General features: G+C 30.4%; 2 protein-coding genes across 6 annotated transcripts in view; one reads left to right on the top strand and one right to left on the bottom strand.

Annotated features, from left to right (window-relative positions):
* LOC126710398 (MADS-box transcription factor 23-like) overlaps window positions 1-1,094 on the bottom strand; it is a 32,348-nt gene extending 31,254 nt beyond the window's left edge. The window contains exon 1 of one of the 5 annotated variants that reach the window (XM_050410831.1): window positions 577-1,094. In XM_050410831.1, coding sequence (XP_050266788.1) covers window positions 577-758 — 182 coding nt within the window. In that variant the 5' untranslated portion in view covers window positions 759-1,094. The remainder of the gene's footprint in view (window positions 1-576) is intronic. The other 4 variants (XM_050410830.1, XM_050410833.1, XM_050410832.1 and 1 more) reach the window with 4 other exon arrangements.
* A 13,829-nt stretch (window positions 1,095-14,923) lies between these two features.
* LOC126709230 (uncharacterized) lies at window positions 14,924-21,704 on the top strand. The gene is made up of 6 exons (XM_050409368.1): window positions 14,924-15,089; window positions 15,242-15,351; window positions 16,336-16,471; window positions 17,736-17,873; window positions 17,974-18,107; window positions 21,241-21,704. Exons 2-6 carry the CDS (start codon window positions 15,308-15,310, stop codon window positions 21,398-21,400), a joined length of 612 nt encoding a protein of 203 aa, XP_050265325.1. The 5' UTR covers window positions 14,924-15,089; window positions 15,242-15,307; the 3' UTR covers window positions 21,401-21,704.
* The last annotated feature ends 1,131 nt before the right edge of the window (window positions 21,705-22,835 follow it).

Consider the following 22,835-nt stretch of genomic DNA (forward strand, 5'->3'; position numbering starts at 1 on the left):
TATTAATATATATATTAAGCATTTTAGTACGTTAACAAATAAATATATATTAAGCATTTTAGTACGTTAACAAATAAATAAATGACATTAGATCTCAATGATGGGAAAAAGAAGAGGAGACTAAGTGAAAGTGTACTATCTTACTTTTTGGTTAATTAAAACAATACTACATTATGCCAATAATAATTTCAAGCATTTTAATACATGCATGATCATGCGCTAGTTCTCCATCATAAAATCACAATCCAACTTTAAACTTAGCTCACTTGCAAACCATTTAAAACGTCTCTAAATTATAATAAATCAAATTTCCCATATCCTTTTAAAATTACTACACAACATATTTGTATTATAATTACCAATTATCGAAGATCGAATTATAATTACTAATTATCGACACATTCGAGTAAAAAATTCAAGAAATAGACAAAGATCAAGCTATGGTACTAATGCCATTATCAACAGCGATAACAATAATAATAAATAAAAGAATCAAACATATAATTTAAATAAAAAAAATTAATAAACGAAAAAAAAAATAAAAAAGAAGAAGAAGATCTTAAGAAGAGCTAGGACCTGGTGCTGGAGAATTCATAGAGCTTGCCAGTGCTTGAGAAGATCATGACTCCAACCTCGGCGTCGCAAAGAATCGCCAGCTCCTTCGCCTTCTTCAACAACCCGTTCCTCCGCTTCGAAAACGTCACTTGCCTGCTCGTCGAATTGTCGATCCTCCTTATCACAATCTTCCCCCTCCCCATCCCTCTCTCTCTCTCTCTCTCTAACCCTAGCTTTTCCTTCTTCTTCTTCTTTCTTTTTTTTTTTTTTTTTTTTTTTTTTTTTTTTTCTATAAAAACAAAAACAAAAACATAAATATGTAAGTAAGAAATTCAAATTACTAGTCAAGCACTCAGCAAGAGAGAGAGAGAGAGAGAGAGAGAGAGAGTTATATATTCTTTTCTCTCTATTCTTAGTTGTGGTTCTAGATCGGATGACAAGTAAAAAAATGAACAAAAAAAAACACCAAAAACAAGCAGAGAAATTTTCCGAGAAAGTGTGAGAATCTAAAATACAAAGAAAGAAACAAACAAAAAATTTTCCGAGAAAAGAATGAGAACAAAAAAAAGAAATAAAGAAAAAGAGAGAGAGAGAGATAATAAAGGAAAGAATAACAGTAATAAAAAGAGCTTACTTGGTGAAGGTATGAACTAGTGGAGACAAACCGAGGTTTTCAAATAACGTTTGAGAGTTTTGGCCGTACTGAGAATAACATCATCGGCAGCAAGCTATATAAGGAAAGTGTATGCCACTATGGGGGGGAGCGAAACCACTGGTTTTTTATTTGCGGTGTACAAAACCGCTAGTGGTTTTGTCTGATTGGGACACGTGGACCAATCATGTGGTTCGGTGATGGAATTTATTAATTCAATTGTGTAATTAGCCGTCCATCTTGTAGATCACTGACGCGTGGGTCTTTGGATACGTAGACTGTAGTTCCTATTTTTGGGAACTTTTTGCTTTTGAAATTTTTGTTCAGACAACATTGCCCCTTTTTGTGTTTTGAGAATGACTAGTGTGTCCGTGAAGTGGGGCTATAGTGACAGGAGGCTGTCATTTTCAGGAAACGACGACCAAATCAAATTCTTGATTCTTTTGCCTGCTTTTCATGTCCGATTTCCTGGCGACCATGGATTTGTGGTCCATACCATTTTTGGTTTTCCCATAAAATTACCATCGTAAACAAAAAAATGGTGCGGTTAATGTGTGTCTTTAGAGCACACATTAAGTTATTTATTTTTAGAAATAGTTTCTCGAAAATTAAAAAAATTGTCAATACTTTTTCAATTACTGAGAAATTTTTTTCCAAAAATAAAAATTATTTTAGCAAAATCCAACAAAAAATGTCAAAGATGGGTTTGTTTTTAGGCAGAAATAATGGCAATGCCTAATCCAACTTGGGTTTTTTGAGAAATAATTACAATATGCTGCTAATCCCGCAGCTTGAATCCCTTTTTTCCTAGGCCCCCAAGCACTTTGTATATGGGGAGGTGTCAATTCAGTTACAAGGCCTTTGGTCCTAATCCAACTTGGGTTAGTTTATTCTTTTGAGTAGTTAGAGCATTTACATTCGCAACTTCCATTCCATTATATTTTACTATTTTAAAAAAGTTATTTTATCAATTATACCATACTATTTTATAATATAATCAACATCCCAACTTTTTTATTTTCATATTCTACTCATTAAAATAATATAAATTACCAACAAAAATAATATAATATATTTCAATACAACTCTCTCTCTTTCTTCTCCACCATCTCTCTTCCACTTTATCAATTAAAATATATTATAATTTTTACTAAAGTGCTACAGTGCCACCCTACATTTAGGATGGTATTGTAGTATAATTGCAAAAAAATTTGCAATTGTAAGATTTTATAGGTTCGACTGTTGGGCTATTTTTGTGCCTTTATGTTAAATTTTCCCTACACATACCATTTACAATTGCCAATGAAAATGCTCTTATCTTGTGGATTGGACTGGTCAATATAACCAATTTACGGATTAATTCCTTACCATCTTTGGGTGTAGGATTCAACACACTTGTTGTACTTATTATCAATACAGAGGTTTTAACTTTTAAGTTTCATTTAACGTAGTTAGCTTTATTGGTATAGTTTCTAATGGTTGAATAAGAAATTTGGGATTCAATCCCCACCTACACCAAAAACTGATTGGTATCTTGGTTTATAGGATTTTTAGGATGCCTTATGAATAATGAATAGAAAAGTCCAACCAAAAGGTAGAACACCATTTTCTTATATATATAAAGTCTAAAGATAATAATTTTCATAATTGTTGAGGTAATAGGTTGTGACTGATTAATTTACATTAGAAGTGTTGGTGATGGTTTTAATGAAAAGAATGTTTCACTAATTGATTGGTGTCTTGGTTTATAGGATTGTGGGATGCCATATGAATAATGAATAGAAAAGTCTAACCAAAAGGTGGAACACCATTTTCTTATATATATATATATATATATATATATATATATATATATATATATATATAAAGTCTAAAGATAATATTTTTCATAATTGTTGAAGTGACAGGTTGTGACTGATTAATTTACATTAGAAGTAATGGTGATAGTTTTAATGAAAAGAATGTTTCACTAATCGTAATCTATCACTTCAACAAGTTGTAAAATTTGTTGCAGTTTATAAATAAAATAAATAAATAGAAAGAAGTGGAGTAAGTACCTCATTACTCCAAGAGTCTTCTTTAAATTTCCTCATTTGGAAAAAATTTATTTTCATTGGTTTATTGGGCTTAATAAATATGCCCAACAAAAATAAAATTGTACATTTTAAAAAAGTATATATTTTTAAAGTTGTATATAGGTCAAATAAGTTGAATAAAGTATTAAAAAAAAAAAAAAACTATGGGCAAACTAGCTTTAATGATAATCACATGAATTTAGTTTAATATTAACAAAAAAAGTGTGAGATCAGTTGTTCTTTAATTATAATAGCTTTTGTTAATTAGCTAATTTAGGATCTGTTTGAAATCTACTTATTTTGTTGAAATTGAAATTTTTTTACTAAAAGTACTGTAAATAAAGGTAAATATTAGTTGAAATAGTACAGTAGGATCTATGAATAGTATCAAAAAGTGTAATGAGATCCATAAATAGTAGCAAAAATAAGCTGAATAGTAAAATAAGTTGGCAAAAATAATATTTACCAAATGGACACTTAGTGCACATGTTAAGGAAGAAAGATGTGGTGTCTCAGTCTATGGTTAGACTATTCCATTCTTTACTCATGAGATACCTTGAAAATCTCATTGGCCAATAGTATGGTGAATCAAACCTAGAACCTTCAGGATTATGGGATAAATATGTTCTTCCCCTTTTCAAAAAGTGCGCATATTAACTCATAATTGGGTATTTGTTATAATTTAACATGTGCCATAAGAGTCTCATTAACCAAACCTATAATTATATATCAAAGTTACGATCATTTTGGTTTGGTTTAAGTAAAGGCTTTAGTCCATTATAAGAAATAATGACTTTGATGTGGATTCATCCGCTTGTCAGCTTTATTATTTTAAAATAATGTGAAATTTTTATGGGGTTGGTCATTTGGAGCTAGTATCTTATGCGCTAGGCGCATGAGAGATTTTTCCGGTTATTTGATGACTAGTACACCCTTTAATACATTTGGCACACTTTCAGTTAATGGTAATGTCAAGAGTTCACATATTTTATTGTGTTTCTTGTATATTATAATGGTGAATTTTCTTGCTTAATAACAATATTAAATTTGTAATTTATCAAGATTATTTCCCTTATTTTAAAATGTAAAATACTTGAGTAAATATATATATTTTTTAAACTCTTGATGTGATTTCTCAAAATGATTCTTAATATATTGTTACAAACTTAAAATCATGTGCTAAAAAAGAATAGATTAATTTTATCAACATCTTACTTAAAATTATATTTCTAAAAAAAAGAATAAAGTTTAGCTATAAAATTGGTTGTAGCCTTAGGTTACAAACTTACTCAATATCTTTTTATTGGAGGTAAATTTTGAAAAATCCACCCTTGGATTACATCTTCTTCTTATATCATTCATGCTTGCAAAAGTTCTAGAAAATTAAAGATTAAAATCCATGTCATCAATAAATTATTTAAATTGTAAGTTTTTATAATTTAAAATTATGCATATAATATAAATTTATAGGTCAGATAGTAAATAATATATCCAATTGACACAAAATTTAACATATGTATTAAGAAAGTAAAGAACATGTAATTCAACGATTAGATTTTCAAAAAATGTAATAATGTTTATTTTATTAAGTAAGGCTGTAGTCTAATGCTACAACCAATTTTATAGTTAAACTTTGTCCAAAAGATAAATACTTAAGATTAATATGTTGACAAAATTTAGTTACAAAATTAGTTGTAACCTAAAACTACAACCTTACTAAAAAAAATAAACATTATTATATATTTTAAAAATCTATCCATTAAATTGCATGTTTTTTATGCCCTTAATACACATGTTAAATTTTGTGTCAACCAAATATTATTTTCTATATGATCTATAAGTTTTTATTTTACACATAATTTTAAACTACAAAACTTTCAATTTAAATAATTTATCAATGACATAGCTATTAATGTTTTTTAGAAATTTTGCAAGCAGCGAGGATATAAGAATATGATATAATCTAATGGTAGATTTGTCAAAATTTACTTTTTAAAAAATATATTGAGTATGGTTGTTGCCAAAAGCGACAACAAATTTTCTAACTAAATTTTATACGTTCATATATAGTAATAGTAGTATATGACAAATTTATAATCTCTATACATAATATAATATATATATATATATATATGTATATAGAATGTTTTACTGAAGATAATAACATGATTCCATGTTCATAAAAATTTTAAAAAATAAAAATAAAAAATAAAGAATGATTCCACGAGTCGTAAATCGCAATATAAAACTGTATTAATCAATCTTATCCTTTGTTTCATGTTGATAACATAAATTAAGGAAAGAAGATCAGATTAACGGTGAAGACTAGAGTCTAGAGGCGAAGAAAGCAATGGCGAGTAAGTATAAAATCAATACAAGTGGCTACATACACTAGGCTTCGCATTTTATCTTTAATCTCGTTCAGTCAAATTAGGCTAATCTTTTTTTTCTTTTCTTTTTTTAAATTTGAGAAACACACACATATATAGTATCTACTATTATAATTAACCTTCATGGTCTCTGTCACATCCAACTATGATTAAAAAAAACAACAACTAAGTACTATGTTAACAAAAGTAGGAGTACTATGTTATCAAGGATATTCTAGTCATTTCGAACGTTACAACAACTACAAAAGGGCATATTTGGTACTTTGATTGTCTGACCAATAAGAATGGCACGTGCCTCACTCGAGCCAAGTTCTTGTATTGCGATTGCCTACCCACTAAGCTTAGGGACTGTGCCACGTGTCAATACAAAGGAAGAGAAAATGGAAAGTGAGAGCTTGGTTCCTTAACCCTTTCCCGTTCCCTAAGGTTTCCAAATTAGGAAACCTGATGACCGTGCCTGCAAAAATAAATATCCACAGACCAAAAATAGTTCCTGAACTTTTTTTTTCTTCTTTTTTTAGCAAATACGAACCACATATGAAGCACCTGATTCTCTCTGACTCCTTTGTGTGTGTGTGACTGTGTGTGCGCTTCTTCTGACAAATACAAGTTATGTTGGCACAGTGACTCAGACATATATACACAATTGCTCTATATCTCAATTCTTTAAACCCACCATGACAATCAACTAGTAGTACTATATTATTTTGCATAATTTTTCTGTTCTAAATTCAGTGAACAGGATTACCAATCAAAAGAACCTTTAGGTGGTGGCTGGCATGACTTTGTGTTCCAAAAAAAAAAGATGATGCAAGACAGAATATGATCAATGTTTATCTCTTGTGTTTTTAATTTTTTAATGTAATTTTTAGAAAATTGAATCTTAGGGACTTATTTCTTTATTTTATGTTAGTCAAAATTTATAGCATCCTTATATAGGAGTCCTCTATATTTCATTTTAGAAAAGATCATTTAAAAAAAAAATTAATGAATACAATATTTTATATACTATATTTTTAAAAATTATTGTTTATTTTATTTACAAATTCTATACTCATTTTTCATTTTATTTTATTCTTTTAATAATCCTTATTCAGTTTTTCATTAGAGTTCTAATTACGATTGCCAATTTTCAAAATTTTTATTTTTATTTATTTGAAAGACAATATATATTAAATAATGTTCACTTTAAAATTTCAATTTCTTAGATAAGACCAACCTTGTTTTGACCAGAAAATAAGACCAACTTAATAAGGGTATGTTTTCTTCTTCTTTGGAATTAAGTTTTATAGAGCCTATAAATTTATTCATATGTCAACAATAAGTTTTCAATACGTTTTTATTTTTTTCTTTCATATAGTTTATTCAAAATTCTATCATGGATTCAAGGAACTCATTCCTTATAAATTTAAAGGTTTGTATCTAATTCGAATGAGTCTAGACACTTCTTGATTTCACAAATACTAAAAGCAAAAAACCAAAGGAAAAGCCTCTCACACCGATGCATCTCTGCAAAAAGGCTAATGTCTTATGCTGTCATTTTTGCAGTACTCTTAATTTTTTTTGATACAAGATAGAATTTCTACTCCAGTCTAATCTAAGTGTATATGTGTGTGAAGTTTCTTCCTGGAGACTTGAATCCCGACTCTTACCCCCCACACCCCACAAATATTTATACTTGTGGAGTGACCATCGCATCAAGAGTGTGTGGTGGTAATACTCTTAAAAATTAAAATGAAGGAAACGGTTGAAAGCAAATATTGAATATAATGCTTTTATTATCGATTTACATATAGGCTTGGTATGGATGATAAAATTCCTAGAACTCAAAAGTATAGCATACTACCATATATCACATCCTAGTGAAGCTTAATTATATGCAATATCTTCGCCATATTCTTTATTTAATTATTTTCGCTTATTATTATTATTATTTAAAAAAAATATTTTCGAAGCTCGAGCATACATTTTTTTAATTAACATACATATAAAATAGATTTCTACTTACTTTCAAAAAAAAAAAAAAATAGATTTCTACTTTGAGTGGTGCGAAGTGACAAGGTTTATTGATCCAAGTTTCCTGTGTCGAATTGCAACTTGAATCTCACATTATGACAAAATAGCAAGTGATCTATCACAATCTGCTTACCAACTTGTTAAAAAGCCAATAATTCTTTATAGCCATATAATTCTTTTCTTTTTTATTTTTGGTCCACCATTATGATAATTGATCCTAAATGATACTTTTAAAGCATACTTTAGCTTACGTATAATTCACTAAAAGGCTGAATATTGGAAGGAGGGCCAATGGTATGGTGAATTCAAATTAAATGAATAAAAAAAATATACCAGTAACAGAGAACTCATGATAATCATACTTACTTATTTCAGGCATTCAATCTTTTATAAACAACTTTAATTAACTATTCTTTTGATTGGCAAATAAGCCTGCACCGGCATACTTTGCAGATCAACTTGCACTAGATATTTACTAAACGATATATAAGATATGATATATTCCACTCATTGACCTAACAAGATTAAATTCTAGTCACAACTTGCTGAGAGGTCCAATGGATTTTTTAATTGTTTATAAGCTCTTCCACTATTTTATAATTTATATAATCAAAATAATTACCAATTAGGCAATTATCTTAGAACTTTTTTTTTTTGGTAGTCTCAAAAATAAAAAAGAAAGCTACTGTTTACGGATCATTATCTAGTTAAGACAGAAAGGGATGTTCCACCCCCACAATTAGTCAATTAGCCCAACGCCCTATGGCCTGAAAGGCAACCTAGGTTGCGTTGGATCACATAAACCTTAATAAAAAGGGGTAATTAATATAATAATTAACCATATAATTTAATCTAGGTTTAACTAAAATCTTGAAGGTTCATTAATATATAAACCATAGTTTTGACGACATTGTAATATGGACTTTCATTGAGTTTCAATTATATTAAGTAACAAAAACTACGTAAATTAACTACAAGTGAGACTTGTCTAAAAAGTAAAAAAAATTATTCGCATGATTTCAAATTGGCATTTTAATCACAAAACAGAAACAAAAGTAAAAAGCCTCCCACAAAAATTACATTTTTGCTATGTTTGATTATTAGAGGTTTGGTTTTGTTTTTATATTTATTTTTATTTTTATAAGTTTTTAAGTCAAGAGTTTGTAGCTTAATTGGTTGACACATTTTAGTATTTTCAAAAAAAATATCCAAGGTTCAAATCCCCTCTCTCCCATTGTAATTACCAATATTTAAAAAAAAAAAAAAATTCAAGCACAGTACATAAGACTTTTCATTACTTTTAATTAATAAAGAGTCACTAAATATTCCATTGCAACTATTTAAAAATCACAGGACGAATGTTGATGCAATTGGAACTTCAAGGTTTAATTTTAAGTTAATGTCAAATTATGGGGTTTATTTTTGTAATTACACTAGCTTAAAATAAGATATTCAATATTTAAATTTATTTTTTTATTTTTTTGATAGGTAGATAGTGATGGAAGAAAAGGTATGATTCAAACCACAAGCATTAAACACCACAAAAGAATATCATTGAGGGAACCATACAGGTATGTAATGAATTTTGAAATCAATGACACACTCTACTCATTTTCTTAGAAGAAATAAATGACATTTGTATTGACTCACAGTATCTATAAATGATTGTGCAATATATAGTTTTTTTTTTTTTTTTTTAATTTGTAAAGATTTAAATCTTGAATATTTTTATTAAAAAATCTTTTATTTTTGAGAAATGTATGGAAAATATTAAAAAGTATTTGTCAAACTACGAGAGAGAGAGAGAGAGATATATATATATATATATATATAGTTAATTAATAAGATAATATAATGGAAGTGAAAGATGCATCAACTTATAAAAGTAGCAAAGTACATGTGGAAGAAGCGCACAAAACATAATTCTTAGGATTCCTCAAAACAAGGAATCCTTAAGGGGTGTTTGGTATATGTACTTAAAAACATGTGTTTTGTTGTTTGAAAATATGTGTAGAAATAAGTATGGATAAAAAAATATGTGAAAATTAATACGTATAATATTATTTAAAAACTGAAAATATGTATTTGAGTAAGTGTACCAAACACTCCCTTACTCCCTCAGACAAATTTTATGTTAATTGATATTATATTTGAAGGTTAGTAACCACCAATTACTCGATTTTGATGTTCATATATTTCAATATCTGTGGTTATTATTTAAGGATTAGTTCAGTAATATATAAATTGTTATAATTTTTATCATATTTATTTTACGTGATAGATTGTAATTGATATTATTGATTGTTTATCATTTTTACATAAATTACTTTTTTTTTTTTTTTTTTTTTTTTTTCTTTCCTCACCCACCATTAATTTAGGTGACAATTGTGACACAAGTTTTGATTTAAAAATTTTTCTTATATAAGCTCGGCTCACAACACATGAGGACACTACGGTACATGTTAAGGTACGATCGACTGACAAGCACGTGAAGGAGACGACATTAGCCACTCGAGGTTGCCCCTTAGCTGGCGAACAACTTTAGACAAGACCCACACACCTGTGAGAAGAACCTGACCATAAAACTAGGGACCAAGTTAAAAGGGGATTCACTACTATTTTAGGAATAATAGCCTTACGGTTTTAGGAAACTTTTGCTTTACTTTAAAAACATCTTGTTATTCCATTGCTGCTCATATGCTTTAATTTTAGACTTTTTAGGTTTACGAGTTAAAATTAGTCATTTTAGTACTATATACGCTTTACTAGGACTATCTTGTTTGTATTTGTATACCACTTATTTTACTAAAAATTGAAAACAAAAAACAATAAAAAAATAATTTCTAGTTACTGTTTATTACTACTCACTATTGTTCAGCACTGTTCATTGACCTAAACATTAAGGGTTGATTTAAAAAAAAAAAAAAAGCCTGAAATGCAAAATGTCCAAAACATGGACGTGATCCAAACAAACACCTTATATAATACATTGTAATTGAATTTATGTCGCTATTACATGAAATATATATTTGGCTTCGAATTAAAAAATCAAATTATTTTACCATTCAGTTTATTTTTGCTATTATTTATGACTCTATCACACTTTTTGGTACTATTAATGAGTTTCACGATACTATTTTAGCTAATTTTTATCTTTATCTACAGTACTTTGAGTAAAAAAATTTCAATTTCAATAAAATAAGCGGATCCAAACAAACCCAAATTCATTATTTTTTATTATTTCTTATTATTTATGGTTTATTATGTAAGACAGTTGTAATAAAATGTGTTTAAAATATATGGTACTAAAATTATTCATTAAAAAATGGCATGCTTTGTAAGGCTTGATGGCCAGACCCACGCATCACATTATCTAGGGTTTGGTGGGACTGTTATTTTACCTCTGGCTTTTCGATTAGCATAAAGCCATGAACCCACGTGAAATGCATTGGCTGGACCAATACTTATCGATCTTGTTGGAGAATCATCCAATGGGAAGCGTCCGAGATTAGCAAGGCGAAAATCAAGGCACAGACTAATATAATAGGGTGTCTCACATCTCCAACTTGAAAAGCATGGACTATTTTTATTCTCAAAAAAGAAAAAAACTTGAAAAGCATGGACAAGTGTCAATCATCAGCCAAATGATATGAGTACTTGGACCAAGAAAGAGAAAAAAGTTGGTTTCCCATTACTATAACTTCCAATACTTTAATATGCAAATAGTGGAACGGTCTACTCATTAGTCTTTTTATATTCGAAAGTTTACTTCTTTGTGGGTTCTTGTGTTAATGCCATTTGTGGTTTAGAATAATCTAGAAGCAAATGACCTTTCTGGTGGCTAGGTCCAACCACATTTTGTAAACGAAGTTGTTACTTTTATGAGATAATAAAACATAGTCCTTATCCCTTGTGCATTGATAATTTTTACAAGGAACTTGGAAAGCAAAAGAAATTTGGGTTTTTCCTTTTTTTTAGACCCATGATAACTAGTGCAAATCATATATCTCATTGTTTAAAGGCTTGTCAATTTTAAAAGAAGATATAAGGCATTTGTGCTATTACTTGAACCGATGTTTAGTTATTTCTAAGTGTGTTACATAGTATAAATAATATTAATAAAAATTATGTATTGAGACCCTTTGAATTAATTATGTGTTCCAAATTTATAGGAATTTGATATTTGGATTTTCATCTTGATATTCATAAAAAAAAAAAAAAAAAAAAAAATCTTGAAAACCCCTCTTGTATATTCTTTCTGAGAACCCCACTAGCAAATTTCTTGAAGTGGTGTATAGTATGTTAATTTACCATCAATAAACCATTGTCAAGCTGCAGTTAAACCACCATTTTGATTATTTATGATGACGATGATTTCCAACAAACTATTATTACTTAATTAAAAAGTTGAGTTAAAGTATAATACAAAGTTTAGTCAATTGTGGCTTGCGATCGTTCTGTGGATAGGAAAAAAGTAACACTTGTATCCTTCTATAATTTGCATTCCGGTATTGACCTCCATCAAATTTGAAGCTTTGATTGAACTAATAATTTATCTTTTTTTATTTTTTATATATATATATATATATATTTATATAAAATGCGTACATTGTTTACCTAACAAAGAGTACCTTCTCTTTCCTCTCTCTCTTTCTTTTTTTTTTTTTTTTTGCAATGAAACTAGCAAAGAGTACTTTTTATATATATAGATATATATATATATATATATATAGATATATAGATATATACATATTTCAATTTTCATTCTCAAAAGTTTGAAAAGAGAGTGTTCCTTAAGAGACTTAAGGTTAAAGCATGCAAGTGTTTATTAAAAGAAGTATGCACAACTCTCTCTCTCTCTCTCTCTCTCTCTCTCTCTCTCTCTCTCTCTCTCTCTCTCTCTCTCTCTCTCTCTCTCTCTCTCTCTCTCTCTCTCTCTCTCTCTCTCTCTCTCTCTCTCTCTCTCTCTCTCTCTCTCTCGTGTATATGGAGTGTAACGAACATATGTAACACCCCCTCATATTTCTAAGATTCCGATATACTTATAAAATAAGTAAAAAATCTCCGCTTTAATTTTAAAATTTGAACATGAAAGCGAGTTAGGTTCATCACATGGCTTAAAGCAATTATGGACCACAACAAAGTGGACTTTTTTAAATCTTTTTTTTTTTTTCCTTTTTTTGAAAGTATTATTACTTAGATCTTGAAGTTTGAAAACACAGCTCACCCAAGATAGAATTCCTTAAGAGGCATAAGGTTAAGGAATGCAAGTGTTTGTCATGAAAACGATGGACAAATTGAATCTTGTACATCTCATGCCCCTCGTCAAATGTTGTATATTCAATCTTGAAGGTCTTACTTCGGTTAGTATGTATGATGTAACATTCCCTTATATTTCCAAGATTCTAATATATCTTTTTCTCCCTAATGATTCTGCATTTTATTTAAAAATAGAAAATAAAAGGGAGTTAGCTGTCTTAAAAATTATGGACCACAACAGAGTGGACTTTTAAATTTTTTTTTTTTTTTTTTTTTTTGTTTAAAACTTTAGTTTTGTTTTGTTACCGTAAATACTTTTATAATAGTACCTATATAAAAACCATTTATAAAAGCATATTTTTTCATGGTCAAAGACGTGCATTGATTAAAAGGAAAAATACATTTGAGTAGTGTAATAGAATTGTCAATTTGGCTCCCATAAAAAAAAAAAAAAAAAATTTGTCAATTTGGCACACATTTGGAACTTTTATTAGAACCTAGAATAAAGTTAGCTTTGCGATAATGCGCGGAGATTGTACATTTCATAATTCAAAATTTATTTTTTTATTTATTAATATATATTCTGTCATCTCATTTTTAAATCATTATAATATAGTACCCTCCTTAAAATTGTAATATTTAATTCGATCTATGAAATTAGATTCATTTAAAATAAGTTTCTCAAAAAAAAAGAAAAAAAGATTCATTTAAAATAATAAGAACCTAGTCTTTTTCCTAGTCCAAAACAATAGATGATAATAACAATTGCGAAAACAACCAAAACATGACAATTAAACTTTATAGTGGATCTCTATTATTAGATGATGACACTTGAAAAGGAACTCTAACAACATAGAATATTGAATCCAACCAATTAAGCAAATAGAAATTGGTAGGTATAGTAAAGACTAAAAAAAAAAAACCTGGCTTGACGTTTAAGCATCCACTATAGTACAAGCTTATGTGTAACTTGCTGGATTTCTGTTTCCAATCTAAATGGGGGAATTGAAGAGGACGAATAAATCAAAAGGAGAATCTCTTTCCAGATCTCTTGGTTGACTGGAATTTTGTTCTGATCATTAACAAAACAATTCCAAAACTCATTCATATAGAGCCACGACTCTTACAATGTACATGTCTCTTGCTGGAATATTGGGCATTCTAAAAGTGGGCATAAAAATAACCATCTCATTTTTTTTCCTCTTTCATTTTCAATTTTCTACTATAGTAAATAAGAGGGAAAAAATATCAAACTATCTTCTATTTTCTCTTTTTCAGGGGTCTGCATCTATTAGCCAAAAAAAAAAAAAAAGAAAAAAGAAAAAAGAAAAGAGAGGAAGTCACTGCAGGTGATTTCATAGCATAGCAAAATTCATTCTTAAGGAAATTTAAGCCTTGCTAAGGATATGGAAAAAGAGTTTGGCTTACCTCCAGTCATTTTTTAACTGGACATCTCCTTTTGTTTTAAATATACTATGGTAAGTGGTAGTGTGTTTTAACATCCACATTTTATTTAGTTAGTTGGTGATGTGACAGTTTCTTATTAAAACAAAAGAAAATTCCAATCAAACCGAGACATCTAAAGATCAAATCTCCTTTTCCCTATTGTAATAATCGAATTATAAAAAAAATTACTTTTCAAGAAAGTTTAGGTTCCAAACCTACTATTATTTATAGAGCAAGAATTTATGAGAGAAAAAAGAAGATGATGAAAAAAAACTTTGGGCTCATGAATACACTACAAGCCCAGCTGAATACATGGATCAGCCCAAACCTCAAACCTCAAACCTTAACCCTCTCTAGAAGTCTAAAAATTAGATTAGTTGTTGACTCCAAACGCGTGGGTTTTAAACTGAAAAAACAAATGGGCCTTAACTGTATCTAACAGTCTAGAGAGTGGAGCTCAATCTCCTGAATACACGCGTGGGGGAAAAAGCAACCATAAGGGCAAAACAATCAATGCAGAGTCTCTCTCCCTCTAGTCGCGGGTCCCAAAAGTCTTTCACCTAATAAAGTCGCTCAACAAAACTAATCAATCATAGCTCGAAATCGCTCTGAAAAATCAAGAAACAAAGAGATAGAGAGACAGAGAGAGAGAGAGAGATTAGAGTCCTAAATCCGAGGCTGCTTTTCTTAATTCTGGTACGAGTTCGCTCAAATCCTAACAAGTCTTTTGTTGTTATTATTATTAATTATTGTTGGCCTCATCTTTATTAATTGCTAACTCTTCAGCAAATTCAATTTCTTTAAATACTCCATCATTTGCTTCTTTTTTTTTTTTTTTTTTTTCCCAGAATTTTTGATCGCGGAAACGACGTCGTGCTTGCGTTTTTTTTTCTTAAACTCTCTGCATCATCACCATGGCAATTGTGTTTGATGAATCCACTAAAATTTGCAATCACTGGTAAATTATTTTTTTAATTATTATTTTTTCATTTTTAAATTTATATATGAAATCTATGTATAGGTCTGATTAAATTTGTTTTAGGATTGCTTTTTTGTGTAATATTCAGAAGAGGGTGTGTGAGTATGAACACAATTTTCAAAATGAAGATTATATGTCAAAATTATGGGAAATTGGGTATCTAAATGCTGCTATGATATGAAGGGTTTTAATACTTTTGCATTGATGAGTCTTTTCAATGCTTGCTTACTCATTTTGACAAACTTTACACAAGATAATGCAAAAAAGAAAAGAAAAGATGGGTTTGGTATGGATTTAATATGATTTTAAAGTTGTTTCCTTCTTTTTCTATTTGATAAGTATTTTGAAATTGTTTCCTTCTCTCACATTTACAGTTTCTGAGTCACATTAGCTTCAGATTATTTATTTATTTTTATAAATATTTTCTCTTTCCTCGATAGCTGGAAGTTTCCAATGAATTAGGCTGTGCTGAGTGGCACCCATTTTGTGCATTGAGTTGCAAATGTGTGAATTCCAAGGTATTTCAATTCATGGTAGTGGGTTCAATTCCATCATGATTATTATCTGATGGGCAATGGGGCTGACATTTGTGTGATAGATTGATCCATCAAGCTATACTTGTAGATCAAACCACTTTGGTTTTTTTTTTTTGGTCGGCGAAATTTCTCCCTAATGTAAAATTCACATGTCATGATGTCAATCTCTTGTGGTGATCCTGAACGTCTTGATCTTTCAAATCACCATTGCTTTTACCGTTGATTTGAACTAGATTGTTAAGTATTGGAATTATTTCAATTGAATGTGAACCTTCTGTTTGTCCACTTTGACTAGATTAGTTTGGATATTCCCAAATGCTTAACATAAAATATCCTAAGTTGAAACTTAATTTTTTTGTTTCTCAAAGCATGTGCTAATATCTATTTTGTTGATATTCTGTTGAGTGATTTCATTTTATGTTTCCAGTGACAGAGCCATCCCTTCTTCAAATATTGATTTGCATTACGCTCATTGCTCCCGGAATCTAGAAAAATGTAAAGTTTGTGGTGAGATGGTTCCAAGAAAACATGCAGAGGAACATTTCTTAAACACCCATGCTCCGGTATGTGACTTTTTTTCTAGAGGCCTCTTTAAAGTGTCCATGTAATTTGCTGGAAAGTTTCCTTTTCTGTTTTGCTCTGCTGGAAGGATTATTTTCTTTTACTAATTCTGGTGTGAAGGATTTTCTTAATTACTTGAGCACAATATTTCTCTGAAAAAAGATGATAATAATAATAATACTGAATTATTTCCACCTATGAAATGTATATATGTGGTTGGTCACACAATCCAATGAATGTACTTTATGTGTATATTCCTGTTATCTTCTTGATAAGTGTGTCTTGCCCTAGTATCTTACTAGTTATTTGAGATTTTCACTTTTGTGGAGGCTTGTACAAAACAAGTAAGCAATAAAATATTATAATGATGCCTTGGACATATGGTGGAGTAGAGGTAATGAGAGAGAATGGGAAAGTAATAAGATTCTTATATTTATGCTTTTATTAAGAGTGATGTCCAGGTGTCACTCTTCATTGTGATGTCCATGGATAAATGGTGAAAGAAGATTCATATAATAGATTCCAAATGTTTGGAATGTAGGCTTTGTCGAGATAAGTTTTCTAGTATGCTAGCTGATGAGATTAGGAGGAGAACGGTGGAGTGCCAATGCATCTAGGAGCCTAGGAGCCTAGGACCTGGTTGACTATTTTCTTATATCTAAACGAGCTGCTTTAGGTCATTAATTTATTCTCTTAGATTGATTTGTGGCTTGTTTTTATGTTAATGAACCAATTGAAACATATAATGATCCATCATCAAGAAGCCAAAACTGGTATGCTGTTTTAATTCCTGAATATCTGGTAGCAGTCTCAGACTTATATTGATGCACAATTTAAACAAAAGTTTCTAGTTAGAATGAATGGGTTCATCAATTTACTAAGCCTATTTCCATCTGAAGGTACATTTTCATCTGTCTGTTGGATGTAAGATGCATAAGCTCAAGGTGCTTTCTATAGATGTTATGAATTATTTGTATTTGCTATGCATAACAAAGAATAAGGGAATGCTAGATGTGTATTTGTATTTTCAATGCAGAATGAAGATTAAAAGAACACTTGGCGTGTGAAGTTTATTGTGATAATGGTTTCAGTAGAGGTTCTTTGGATTTAGAAAGACACAATCAACTTCTTAATGATTATTGATTAGGGTGAACAGACTAGTGAAGTGAACGTGATTTGTTTGGTTAGGTTTTTTTTTTTTTTTTTTTGAATTGAGTATTGATGTTATATGATTTCCATGTCATTGACATATCTGTGTTGGATCAGGTATCCTGTTCACTTTGCAGTGAGACAATGGAACGTGAAATTTTAGCAATCCACAAAGGTGAAAATTGCCCACAGAGGATTGTCACCTGTGAGTTCTGCGAGTTTCCATTGCCTGCAGTTGATCTAGCCGAGCATCAGGTACTCATTGTCAGTTGTTTTTAAAAATTTAAACGTAAAAACAGGTGGTATACTTTAGCACCAATTTTCATATAACATCTCTGTGTCTTTTTACTTCTAGGAAGTATGTGGAAATCGGACAGAGCTGTGTCTTCTGTGTAACAAATATATTAGACTGCGAGAAAGATATAACCATGAAATTAGCTGCAATGGCAATGGCAATGGCATATTAGATAATACTGTGGGGTCTTCCAGGTAAATATACTATCATTTACCTTCATATGAATAAATGCATTATAGTCACTTTTTGTAAATTTTTGAGTATATTCATGTTTTATGAACTTGCTTTAGGATTTCTATTTCGTGGAGATGTTACATTCACCAGGAAACCTTAATATAACTTGAATGGAAAATGTTCATTATAAGTTATTTTTTTTGATAAGTAAGTTTTGGCCCCAAGGGGAAGGGGAAGGAGATATTCGAACCAGTGATCTTTGTTTCATGAGGCATGGTTTTGGTTCCTAGCCAAAAAAATGTTCATTATAAAATATATTGAAATCCATACTTTAAAATTTCAATAATCTTAGTGAATGAATAAACCTTAAAGCATTGTTAGGTATTTAAAATCACAAGTTATACTGAACCTTTAAGTGTTCAATTTCTATAACATGATGGATAAACCTTAGCATCTCTGTACTTTTATAAATCAGATAATTTGAATTTAAACCATGGTTTAAATTCTCATTGGATTTGAAAACTTTATGTAACTGTTTTTTATTGCTGCTAAGATTCGTTAGTATTGTTAAGGTTCAGAGAAAACATATTTGGTTCTTGATCATCTTCTTCTGTTTTTCTCTTGGGTCATATAGAACTATGATTAGAGAAGGTGTGCAGTGATTGTAAGAACGGACTATTTTTTTTTTTTTTTTGATAAGTAAGAATTTTATATATACGAACGACTGATTGTAAGAACGGACTATATGTCTCTGCTTTTGATCAATTTTTTTTATGTGTACATCTGCATTATTTGTGTGGTACGTTATATCGTGTGTCCATAGATTTTCAAGTGTTTGATAATTAAGTTAGTAGATTGGGGGATAGTTTGGTCTCCTTTGAAGAAGGAAGGACTAGAGATTTAGAAGTTTAAGCACATTTTATCAAGCACTAATAGGTAATTGGCCATGGAGGTTTGGAGTATAGAGGCATCATCTATGGAGGGTGTTATCTGTAAAAAAAAAATATCATGAATCCTGGGGGGTGGGGCAATGAATGGGTTTTAGAGGTTCATATGGGGTATTTGAAATGCTGCATTAGAGAAGGTTGGGATACTTTTGTGAGATATGTAAAGTGGTCCGTGGGGAATGGCACATTGATTCATTTTTGACATGTCATTTAGTGTGAGGACACTTGTCTGAAAGATTCATTTCCCGAATTATTTCAGATTGTGGTTGATAAGAATGCTTCAATTGCTTCCTATTTGTGTGGTGAACACAGCTGGAATCCTGAATTTAAACGGTTACCTCAGGATAGGGAATTGCGGTTCATAGATAATTTCATTAATATATTGTTTTCTAATTTCCCTTTTAGATAGAGGATCAAATATCTTAGAAACCATCAAAAGAAGGAAAGTTGAAAGTTCACTCTACTATGAAGTTTTGAGGGGTTAAGGTGATTCCTTAGATGAACAGCAGTGTTGGATAGAATTATGACAATGGATAATCTTCAAAAGTGTAACGTTATTATTGATTAGGGTTGTATGTGCCTCAATTGAGCTCATTTACTTCACTGTAGGGTTGCAAGAGATATTTGATCATTTGCGTTTACTTTATTTGGAGTATCATGGGTTCCAAATACGGTGGATCGGATGCTAAGCTGTTTGATTGGGATTGTCACAAAAGCTCTAAAACTTGGAATGGGGGGTTGCATTGTGGACAATTAGCATAAGTGAAATAGTAAACTTTTGATAGCATCAAACATCCAAACAACATTGTCAAACATTGCTAAGATGTTTGTATGATTGAATGGTTATTTTTTTAAATATTCCCTCATCTTCTATTTTAGAATTCATAGATAGCTTAAGCTTTGAGAATGTAACTTTCAAGAGTGGGACTTTTGATATTAAATCTGCCTAAAATAGTTTTATATTTTGAAATGGTTTAGAGGACAATGAAAAAGATTTCACATCTTTAAATGAGAGCTATTCGATATGAGAGAATGAGGGAGGACTGTTATGGCATTATTTTTTGTTAGGAAAAAAAAAAAAAAGGTAAAAGAAGTAAAAGAAACTTGAGCCTTTTTGACTTTCTTATATCTTAATGAGAACCATGTCCTTTACTAGTGGTCTGATCTGATGCTACCTAATTAATAGGTTTTGTTGTTGTTGAGAATCCACATTTTCATGGAATAGACCAATAGAAAAAGTACAAAAACATTAGTTTGTAAGTATCTAGAGTTTGTATTTTGCATTGAGTAAAGAACTGTTTTTCCTAAGCTTCTAGATCACAGTTAGCTATCAATTTAAGTTTATGACAGTAATGGTTTAGCAAAAATGGCAGCAATCAATTAGCATCTAATGTTTGTACTATATGACATGGTCATTAATCATTGAACCTTGTCATGTATGTGTTTTTTTAAACATGTTATATTTACCATGTGTGAATAAGTCAGGAAATTATTGTCATGTCTTTTTTCTTTTTTGAATTTAAATTAAAAATTTTATTTTAAAAGAAAATGTTTTAGAATGACCCACCTTTTATTAAACTCTCTCATGTACACCATGACTGGAGATCAGTGCTGCATAAAAGGTATTCTCATGTGCTGACCATGTGCCTTTACTTCGTTGCATATGCATGCTAGCTGTAGCACATACCTGATCAATTGGTGAGAGCACGCATGGGTTGCGAATTGTAGTTCCACATGCAATTGCACAAGTTTACATGTTCTGATGGTTTTTCTTTAGTGGGCTATTTGCATCCAAGTTCTCCCCATCAGGCAATTCCATTAAGCTACAAGGCAATGAGGATTGCTTCTTTGTACCCTTATATTATTAACGTCTCCATTGTCTGCCCTTTTTTCCCCATTTATTATTATGTTCACAATCTTGGAATGTGGCTCCAGCATTCATTGTAATCACGATATGACTTTTCATTTACTTTTTGTTTTTTTTTTTTTCAGCTCGCACTTATGTGTGATAATTTTATTTTTTGTTTTTTATTTGGATAAGTGCAAGTTTCCATGTATCTTTCTAGGTTCTAGGGTGTTGTGGTTCAGTAAACTGCAGGACTTTTGCATTTTCTTCAATGCTCTTTAGAATTTTAATGGAATTTTTTTTTTTGTCCTGGATTTTTAAATTTTCATGGAGAGTAATTCTTATGGATTTTGTCTGAAGGGATGTGAGGGCAGCTGAAAGGGACCAAGGTGCGCAAAGAAGGCAGCCACCGGACTTTTCACGGAAACGTCTTATATTCACCATAGCAATAACAGGCATTGCTGTTCTATTAGGATCTCTTTTTTTCCAGAGAAAGACGGAGAGCAATTCAGTGCATTAGCAGCAAAGAGGACTTTTTGTAAATCTGCTTGAGAGCTTCCTGTTCCATTTATCTGTATCTGAAACCATCTGAGAACATACTGTTATAATTGAACTAAGCTCATCGGGATTGTGACAATATACTGACAAGTTATGCAATACTGGTTTACTTGTTTTAGGTATGCTTCATGATTCAATCGTGACATATATAGGCTACATATATAAAACTTAGAACAGTTGTACTTTGTCAAATTCTACTTTTAATTCTGTAATAATTGTTAAGCACGAGATTCATAAAATGGCAATTGCATGAAAAATTGTAAAGAGGAGATGAGTGTGATATTTACTTGAAGCAATGCTAGGGGCACACCTCTTTTACAACTTGCTACGGTAACAAGTTGTAATTGGAGCAATATAACTTTGACATGAGTCCAACAAAGATACCACTTTTGTTTTATTTTTTATCTACCAAACACAGCAAACCATGTCAGGAGTTTTATGCCTAGATTGGTAAGGGTAGGGATACAACAAGTTTTATTACAAAAAGTTTATAATTGTTAAAGTTTTATAAATTAGACTGGTAAGGGTAGGGATACAACAAATTTTATTATAAAAAGTTTATAATTATAAAAGTTTTATAAACTGATGTGTTACTAATTACAAGTGATTTAAATATTTATTTATTATGTTGTTGAAGTGATATCAGTTACATTCATCACCACGTCAGCTTGTAAGTCTTCTGTAGTAGTTTTAAAATTTTGCCTAACGGAAATACTGAGAATAATCTAGAACCAACTGATCTGTTTGATTGTCAGCCCGCATTTGGATTATGAACTAGTCTATTTGTCACTCTCTTCTTCTTCTTCTTATTGTTTTTCCCCCCAACGAAAAATGAGATTAGATACATGATACTATCAAAATGGTAGCGGTTGTTGCTCTTTATTTATTTTCTTTCCAACATTAACTTGCATCAAATTTTCACTGTATACAAATCTTCGGTGTTTCATTGTTTTCCCCAATGTACATTGTACCTTCTTTGCAATAATCTTCTTCTCAATTCACCACCATACCGGGCATCATTAGGATTAGCTTTAACTGTATCTACCCAGTTCTATTACAGTGGTGTGTTGATCAGAGTCCCCATTTAAGTACGGAGTATGTCATATTACATATAAAGCCAATACTCAATACCTTGTGCTTGAAGCCTTATATTACTAGGGGGTGTAGGTCACTTTGCAATTACACCAATTGATTTTGTTGGTTGATGGTCGGTACTTCACTTGTTCTTCGAGTAATTCATCTTTCAATTGTCATGTTTAGAGGCCTATTCTTGTGTCATAAGGTTAATTTTTCTCTTAAACTTTCTGCCTGTGATTGTCCTAAGTCCCTGACTTAGTCTCAACCAACACCACACATACATTGCAAGAACACTTAGAACAAATTATTAGGAACATAAG

This window comes from Quercus robur, chromosome 12, assembly GCF_932294415.1.
Source record: "Quercus robur chromosome 12, dhQueRobu3.1, whole genome shotgun sequence".
Lineage (NCBI taxonomy): Eukaryota > Viridiplantae > Streptophyta > Magnoliopsida > Fagales > Fagaceae > Quercus > Quercus robur.